The 9,873-nt window shown below is 39.2% G+C and overlaps 1 protein-coding gene across 1 annotated transcript; it reads right to left on the bottom strand.

Annotated features, from left to right (window-relative positions):
• Positions 1 to 267: 267 nt before the first annotated feature.
• Positions 268 to 645, bottom strand: LOC117277789 (large ribosomal subunit protein eL6z-like). Its single transcript, XM_033657182.2, has one exon. It carries the CDS (start codon positions 643 to 645, stop codon positions 268 to 270), a length of 378 nt encoding a protein of 125 aa, XP_033513073.2.
• Positions 646 to 9,873: the final 9,228 nt, after the last annotated feature.

Here is a 9,873-nt window from a genome sequence, read left to right on the forward strand (position 1 = left end):
AGTGACGAGTACGTGCCCATACTTATTTGTGGAAAATTAGCCTTTAGGGATACTTAGGTCCTTTTATTCATTGAATATGCAGTTGTTCTTATTACGATTACGTTTCTTAATTTCCAGTTTCACTTCTACCTGCTCTAATTGGAATTAATTGCTTCATGATCCACTCTTGTTGTTCATTTGATTCATATGTGCCTTAATTAAAATTGTTATCTCTTCTATTGTCGTGTTGTCTTTTCCCTAACTGCTTATCTGTATCTGAAATTATAATTATCTCTTCTGTAATTGTTCATCCTTAATTGGGGTACCAATAACATAACCTTGATTCACACGTCTAAGAGGACCGCCATTAAGCTTAAAAGGTCCAGTAACAAGCAATAGCCTAGAACCAAGTTGTTTCAAAAACACAACTCTTTTCCCCTTAAACCTACCAGCTAGGATAATCAACACAGTCCCAGGTGTAATGCTTGCTCTGCGTTTTGTAGGTTTTGGCTTGTTTTTGTTCACAAGGGGTTTTGCTACGTCATCGGCAGGGTAAAACTTTGGGGGTTTTATTGCCGGAGCGGTGGCGGTGGGTTTTTTGTTGTGGGATGGAAATGAGCCACTGTTTTTCTTCTTGATTGCCCAGAGACCTTTCTTGTGGTACATTTTATAACGTGAGAATTTTCCCAGGCCAGGTATTAGTTCTGGGTTACGGAGAGTTTTCTTGGGCGCCATTGGAGAAGAGAAGCTGCTTTGGTGAGAGAGTAAACCCTAGTTTTTGAGAGAAATGGCTGAGATCTCAGCGTTTGGTTTATGTAACGGGTTACTGATGATGAGAGCCCACGTGTATATGGGCTAGGCTTGGTGATTTTCCATCTTTGGGCTTGCCCGCTTCCCATGGATTTCGACAAATTGTAGAAAAATTGGAGAAAATAGCCAGTTTTTAGACGGGTAATTTACATTTATCCCTCGTTTCAAAACTAGTCAAACTTTAACTAGTTTTTCACTTTGTGGAGTTTCACTCATAAAATTTAGAGTTTTAGTATATTATGTTGGAGGACAAGATGAGGTAAGCTAGATTGAGATAGTACGGGCATGTGAAGAGGAGGTGCATGTATGCCCTAGTGAGGAGGTGTGAGAGGTTGGCTATGATGGGCTGAGGATAGGTAGAGGTAGAGGTAGGCCCAAGAAGTATTGGAGAGAGGTGATTAGGCATGACATGGCGCTGCTTCAGCTTATGAGCTATAATAGGGAAATAACATGTTTAAAACATATACAAGTTGTGGATATATGATATGGGGGGAAACTGATCGTAAACTCCCCATTTAGTCAATTACAACATATATGAGTTTACAAAGTAAATAAATTTACAAAATATACATATTTAGGGAAGATCAATCATCCAAATATTCCTCCATCCACCACTGGTCGCAATAAACTTCCTACGTGATATATAAACCCTAAACTCTAAATCTGATCCTTGAACCCTAACCCTAAATCCTTAAACTTGAACGGTCAAACCTTGATCAATAAACGTCCTTCATGGTTGATTACAATCTATTGGTAGCGTATATAATTCCCATAAAAGTCGAGTAAAAACTGTTGGTAACATATTCTGATGATCCGGTAGGTCATTTTGAGTACTAACTCCCTTTTCTATGTTACTAGATCTTTCATAGCTTTATTTGATGATATATGACTTGCGTGGGTTGTCGGTGTCAATTTTCGAAAAGCTTATATGTGAAATGTTAAAGAAAATGTGATTTTTGGCTTTAAAAATGACTTGAGTTTACAACGATCAACGTTTTTAGTAAACGACCTCAAATCGGTGTTTTGACAATTTCAGTAGGTTCGTATGGTATTTCTGGACTTGTACGCATGTTAGGTTGGGGTCGCGGGTGACCCCAGGACGTTTCGGTGTATTATGTGAAAAATTAAAAAATTGTGTTTCAAAGTTGAAAATCTTGAGTTTTGATGATCGAATCTTGATATTTGATATTATTTGATGATTTGAGACAACAAAATTTTTTATATGATGTTATTACAATTGTGTCAATGTTCGAATTGGAGCCCTGGGGGCTCGGGTGAGTTTTGGATGTGGTTTAGAAGGTTTGGATAGCTGGTGTAAAAATCTGCTGGTGTTGATCTGCAGGTTTCGCATTTGCGAGGACCTGATCGCATTTGCAAGCCTTGCATTTGCGATGTCAGGCTCGCAAATGCAAAGGAGGACTGGGGGCTGGGACTTCGCTTTTGCGAAGAAAAGAATGCATTTGCGAACTGGGTGAATGTCGTATTTGTGACATATGCGAGCATTTGCAAAAATAGAGGACTGGGTGCTGCTTCGCTTTTGTGGAGCCTTATCCGTATTTGTGAGCTGGTGGGTCTTTACAAATGAGAAGGAAATGTTGCATTTGCGACAATAGTGTAGCTGGGACACTGATCGCATTTGCGATCAGTGGTTCGCTTTTGCAAATATTGCAATTGCGAACAAGAGTGCACAATTGCGACATCTGCAGCTGGGTAAAAGTTGGGAAAAGCGAGACTTAGCTCATTTTATAGTATTTTTCAACCTAAACTCCATAAAGGCGATATTAGAAGAGGAATTTCTTCCCAAATTCATTGGTAAGCAACTTTAACTTATTTTCAATCAATTTCAATTACTTTTTCATGAATCTTATCATCAAATATGTGAATTTCAAGGTAGAAATTAGGGGTTATGGGTAGAATTTGTGAATTTTTTAAATTTGAGATTTAAACCTCGAATAAAGGTTAGATTTCAAATCAAATGACATATCTAGGATCGAGAGCGAATGGTCACAACCCAAAATCCCATCTTAAGGATCGTGATGGAACATAGTCTCTAAGACTAGGTAAGCCTAACACACAATGAGAGTTTAATAGAAATAAATGACTAGGCTAATAATTTAAACTGTTTGATGGCATAATAAAAGCCAACACTGACAACATGTATACAATCCCAAAAATGGTAGTACAAAGTCATAGCTCTATTCAAATACACTAGGAATTTCTATTACAATACTGTTCAGAAATAAAAGAAACAGTAGCATATGATCACTAGAAGGTGACTCTGAGGCCTGCGAGTGTCAAAAAGGCATACCTTAAAGTCTCCGAGATGTCAGAATCAACTCACTAGCATCTGGAACGCTCCGAGGTACCTAGATATGCACAGAAATATGTAGAAGCCTAGTATGAGTACACCACAATCGGTACCCAGTAAGTATCAAGACTAACCTCGATGGAGTAGTGGCGAGATTCAAATCAAGACACCTACTAGACATAATAACCTATGCAAAGTATTAATATAAAGCTAACAAAGGAACAAATATAAACGTAAAGCTAAACATAGAAAGAATAACAATATAACGCTTGCAATGAAAAGTAGAAGCAACAAATAGAAACAAGGTGTAAATAGGTGATAACACAACAAAGTAATCAGAACATCGCTAAAGTACTAGTGAAGCCAATTAAGGAATACAAATGACAACCAAATAATCAAACCGTTCTATCAAAAGGTTTACACAAAAATCACCCCGAGATACCACACATTATAATCACAAATCACGAGTCCTAAACCACAAATCATATACACATGGCACCTCGTGCCCACATTATAAATCACAACCGCACAGACCACTCATGTGCTGCACGGACAACTCACATGCCAATATCACAATCCGTCTGGCATGGTCACAGGCTAACAATCCAGCCATATCGTAGAGAAAATAGATATACAAGAATACATATGCATGATCATAGAATATCAAGTCTCATACTCCTAAACTGGTATAAATGACATGTTATGGTGTATGCATGTGCAAGTGTACTGTCACAGTCCAAGTCAACAAGTAATATCAGAGACATCGAGTAGCACATTGGAAACAATACCACATGTCACGTAATATGCATGACACACACAAGAAAAATTACACCATCACACGAATATCATAAATAATATGCCCCAGGCCATCACATATCATCCCTGACATAGCCCCCCTTGTCTCGCCGCTTGCGCAACAACCCGCCTTGTCTCGCCACACGCATATCAATAATTATCCCACCTTGTCTCGCCGCATGTGCAATATCAATAATAACAATAGCACGGTAGAATCTCGTGCAAACATCCCAACAATCCACTCAACAGGCCCACATGTACCAAAAACACAACAACACAACATAATCACTGGCACCACACGTGCCTATGTGCCACAACATTGGCATAACAATAATACAAATGGCACAACAATACATAGCACATGGCTCAAAAACAATGAGTACAAAAATAACAACAATAACACAAGAGTACGAAAAGTAAATCAACACAAGAATTACAATAACACAATGAAATAGAAGAATTAACTCAACAATGAAAGAGGTAACATGTAATAAAGACTTCAATTAAAGCATATAAGAGTAAACTCGACCATGAAAGATATAACATGATATGATGACTTCATTTAAATGCATATAAGAAGCCTAAGAGTCTTAATCCAGTCAATTTTCACATATAAGGCTGTGTACACACTCATCACCTCGTGTACAAGTCTTTCACATAATTTAAATAGTGCAATTAAGCCAATAACTAGTCTTTCACCAAAGATCGGGTAAGGGCTCAAATTACCTAAAAAGAAAGGTGTTAGGCACTCTTCGAGGTATATAACTTTGGGTCCTGGTCGAAGTTTAAACTATGTGGGATTATCGGATTACAATTATTCTAAGTGATTATATAAGTGAAGGAAGACAAGGAATTTAAAGGTTCTACTATGAACAACTGTAAAGGAAATCGGGCAAAAACTAGACTATACAAGTCTTTGGAGGTTACAAGGTACAACTTGATTAGTGTATATTTGATGACTAACTGTGAACAATAAACATATAAAGAAAGCCAGGGGGGAGGGGGAATCCTATGTTTTTTAGCCTAAAGGATCACCCCGTGCAACATAAATAATACTTTGCAACTCCCTTAAGGTAGGGGTTGCTCATATTATTCAGTGGTTACAGACTATCATCTCCCGCTACTTGATTACTATGTTAAAGTTGTTTACTTAAAGGTGCTCTAATTCAATTCTAGCTCGTGTCCTACGCGTGCATTATCTATCCCTTGCCTATGGTCCAGGAGGCTTTGGACCTATTATTAGGTGGTTCTAGACTCTACTTAGGATGCTCAAAAATGATAAAACTAGCGTACATTCAAAATATATAGGACTTCACATAAATGCAATAAAAGGCTCAAGTTAACCCCCCACATAAACAGCGAATGCACGCGGCAGATTAGGCAGTATAATGTTTTGGGATTAAGAAACATTATAGTCGTTAAGTCATATAGGCATAGTTTCTAGGTCATTCTGATTTCCAGCATTGTATAGGCAGCATTACAGCTTCAGGCTAACGGATTTGCATATTAAAGGCCTAACAAACCTATGGGCATGACATCTACATTGTTCGTGCAGTGAGGTAATAAGACTGTTCGAAAGCCCAAGATTAACGATGTTGATTTATGGGCATGCTGTCTAAGACAAGTAATAATATCCTATAGGCAAGATTTCTAAAAGTTGACAATTGAAATTGATTTTTATAATACTTGATCCCTATAGGCATGTCATCTAAGTTTGGCGATACAACGAAGCAACAAAGTAATTAATTAGTTGATTGAGGTCCTATGGTCATGATATATAGATGAGTAGTGTGCTAAAAGCAATAGGAGCGACTGATTGATTTATTAGTTGAAGCCCTATAGACATGATATCTAGATGAGTATCAATGGATGCCAGTCTTAATTACTTAATGCGATCCTATAGGGATGATATCTAACACATAGCAATAGAGCAAATTGAGCAAATAACCAATGATGTTTTAATCCTATAGGCATGCTATCTAATAGTGTATAGAAGTAGAGCATGTGAACAAGTGAAGCACTTAGATTCTTATAGGCATGCTTTCTATCAGTGCATAGGAATAGATCATGTCAAACAAATAAAGCACTTAGACCCTGTAGGCATGTTTTCTACACTTTTATGCAAGAATAGAGTACACCCTTTTCCCCCAATTTCACTAACTCCCCAATTGTTTGTTTACAAATCATTACAAGCCCAAAATAATGAATACATGCTCAAATATTACAAACTAAAAAGAATAAAGACCCAATAAATAGAGCAGGACCAAGGGAGAATAACCCAGCAACATCGAGGTCTTCAGTAAGCTCATTCTTCACACAAATAGAAAACCCAAATCAAGGTACACCCCAAAACATTAGAGTGTATTAGTTGCATGACGCAAACTTAGACACAGACCCATACCAGGCCTGAAGGGGGGACTAACTTACCCAACAATGCCAAACTTAACCACACGAGTAACAAACTATACATGGGATTAACTAAACAGTTTTTGAAGTCTACACATTGAATTCTCAAGGCTATAACTAACAACACTTCTCACTAAAGCATATTGACAAATTCATAGGGCATACATAAGGCAAGTTCATGCTTGCATTTTTAGAAGCTAACGTGACAAGATTGACCATCATAGGATAACAGACTACTTCAAGTAAAGTTTCAAAGAAAAGCATAGTCCAGAATTAGCATAAAGAACTTCGGACACGTGAGTTTAGTAGAATCATAGACAAGAAACCAATAGAGTACGGTCCTTACATGAAGATGTATAGCATGGGAGCCTAATGAAAATGGTATAACCAAATAGGTTGGCAGACACGGTCTACAAACAAACATTAATTGTGCATAAAGATACTCGAACATGCTAAATTCCAGTCATAACACAAAAGCTTAGACAACACCAGAACTCATAGTAGGCAAGGATACCTCAAGAACTGGATTATTAGACTACACACAGGAGAAAAGGCTTGATATTGCATTGTTTACCTTATAAGCCATTGGTGGGACTAAACAACATAGGATTAAACTAGGCATGGAACACACATTAAAGTTCACAATTAGCAGGGTAACACATTTTGGCTAACATAGTTGAGAACTGACTTTAGTAGAGTATTAAGTATCACAGGAGTGATCCAACAGGAATTAGAACACATGAATTAGTTGTCACGACCCAAATACCTAACCAGTCGTGATGCCGCATATCGTGGAACTAGGCAAGCAGACATTCTCAATATGATTTCAATATATAACGGAAGTGAGCTCAAGCAATTAAACTAACTGAATGTTTACATAATAACAAGGTAAAAAACCAAAACACAAGTGCAGAATGATATCCCAACATCGGGGTGTCACTAAGTCATGAGCATCTAACAACCAATCTAGAAAAAAAAGTCTACTACAGTCTGTGCCAAATGCCAATACAAGAGAGAAAAGATAATAAGAAAGGAGAAACAAGGACTGCGGACGTCGACAACTACCTCGTAAGTCTCCGATAATCAGCCCGCGCACAAACTCAGCGATCGCTAGAACCGTACACACCTAGATCTGCACATGAAGTGTAGGGTGTAGCATGAGTACAACCAACTCAGCAAGTAACATAATTAAATAAGGAACTGAGAAGCAGTGAAGAACTATAAAAATACAGATCATTTCAAAAGTTTTCAGTAAAGAGTGAACATGCTTTCAAATCCGGTGGTATAAGTCGAATCAGTTCGAGCTCAAGTAAAACAGATATGAATCTTCCAGAAATTTCACAATAACAACAGATAACAACTAATTGCAATAATAAATAAAAGCAAGTAAACCTCTCAAGGCAGCAGTCACTCAACTCATCTCGACAACTCATACTCTCAGCTCTCAGCCCTCAATACACACTCTCAATAGGTACCTATGCTCACTGGGGGTGTACAGACTCCGGAGGGGATCCTTCAGCCCAAGCACTATATTGCTGCGGCGTGCAGCCCAATCCAATATTGTTGCGGCGTGCAACCCAATCCAATATTATTGCGGCGTGCAACCCAATCCAAATATATATATATATATATATATATAGCACAAAGGCTTGTTGCGGTGTGCAACCCGATCCATATACCTCACAGCTCGCAGCTCAGGCCTTATCTCAGTCACTAACCTCTTCAGCCCTCGGGCTCACAAAATATCATAATAATTAGCCCAAACAGAGAATACAACAAGTATCAACAAGAAATGAGAGGGAACAAAGATATAACACACAAGTAAGACTGTGACTGAGTACAAGACAATAATTAGTAGTTAATTCAACAAGTATACGACCGCTGCGGGTCCCAAAAGTGATATCATATGGCCTAATCATGGTTTCTAACATGAAAGGCAATCAATTTCTCAAAGACAAGGTAAAACAAATGATAACAATGGCTATTCGATTTTACAGTCCCACGGGACCAACCAAGTCACAATCCTTCACGGTGCACGCTCACACGCCCGTCACCAAGCATGTACGTCACATCCAAATGTTCACATTATACCAATTCTCGGGATTTCATACCCTCAAAACCAGATTTAAGACTGTTACTTACCTCAACCGCGCAGAAATCCTACTCCGAAATGCCTTTTCCTTTTGAATCGGCCTCAAAATACCCCGAATCTAGCCACAAATAGTACGAGATAATCAATATTGGTTAAAAGGATCAATTCCACAAGAAAACTACTAAAATATAGTCCAAAATCCGAAATTGGCTCAACCCAGCCCCCCAGGCCCTCATCCTGAAACCCGAAGAAAGTCACAAAACCCGAAAGACCATTCACTCATGAGTCTAACCATACCAAATTTATCAAAATCCGATCTCAATTGCCCCTCCAAAACCCCAAAATTCACTCTCTAATTCCCAAGCCCTACTCTCCCAAATCTCACCTCAAACACTCACCAACTAGGTGTAAAATCAGTGGGGAAACACTATTATTGAAGATAAATAGGCACAAGGAACTTACCTCAGTGATTACTCTGAAATCTCTCTCAAAATCCCCAAAATCCGAGCTAAAAAATGATGAAAATGGTGAAAAAACTCGAAGTGTTCTATTTATAGGTTCTACCCAGACTTCTCGCACCTGCGGCTCCATTTCTGAATCTGCGGAGCCGCATCTGTGGGCAAAGCCCTACCTTTATGGAAAAATCCCTAAACACTGCCTCCGCTCCTGCGATCAAGTGACCGCATCTGCGCTCTTCGCTGGTGCTGGAACTACATCGCACCTGTGGTTCAAACTTGCACCTGGGCCCCTAAATCCGCTTCTGCGACCATCACAGGTGTGGGAATTCCATCGCACATGTGTCGTCTGCCCAGGTCCTCCTTAGCCGTATCTGCGGCTCCTACTTCGCTTCTGCGGGCTCGCACCTGTGGTTCCCACACCACAGGTGCGGTTACAACAGTAGCAGCAGCTTCAGCTGCAATTCCTCAACTCCTATCAAGCCGTTAACACCCGAAATCACCCCGAGGCCTCCGGGACCTCAACCAATCATACCAACAAGTTATATAACCCCATGAAAACTTAGTCGAACCTTCGAATCACTCAGGACGATATCAAAACACCAATACACCCGAATTCAAGCCTAAAGAACTTCTAAGCTTTCAAATTCCACAAACGACGCCGAAACCTGCCAAATCACGTCCGATTGACCTCAAATTTTACACACAAATCAAAAATAACACCACGAACCTATTCCAACTTCTAAAAATCTAATCTGACCCCGATATCAAAATTTCCACTGCCGGCCAAAATTGCCAAAATTCCAACTTTCGCCAATTCAAGCCTAATTCTACTACGGACCTTCCGGACACGCTCCTAAGTCCAAAATCACCTAACAGAGCTAACGGAACCCTAAAAATTCAAATCCGAAGTCGTTTTCCCACAAGTCAACATTCGATCGCCTTTTCTAACTTAAGCTTCCAATTAAGAGACTAAGTGTCTCAATTCACTCCAATACCACTCCGGACCCAAACCAACCAACCCAGTA

Source organism: Nicotiana tomentosiformis, chromosome 9 (genome assembly GCF_000390325.3).
Source record: "Nicotiana tomentosiformis chromosome 9, ASM39032v3, whole genome shotgun sequence".
Classification (NCBI taxonomy): domain Eukaryota; kingdom Viridiplantae; phylum Streptophyta; class Magnoliopsida; order Solanales; family Solanaceae; genus Nicotiana; species Nicotiana tomentosiformis.

Excerpts from the sequence above, each read along its gene's own strand:
- LOC117277789 (XM_033657182.2), bottom strand. The coding sequence starts at position 645 with ATGTACCACAAGAAAGGTCTCTGGGCAATCAAGAAGAAAAACAGTGGC.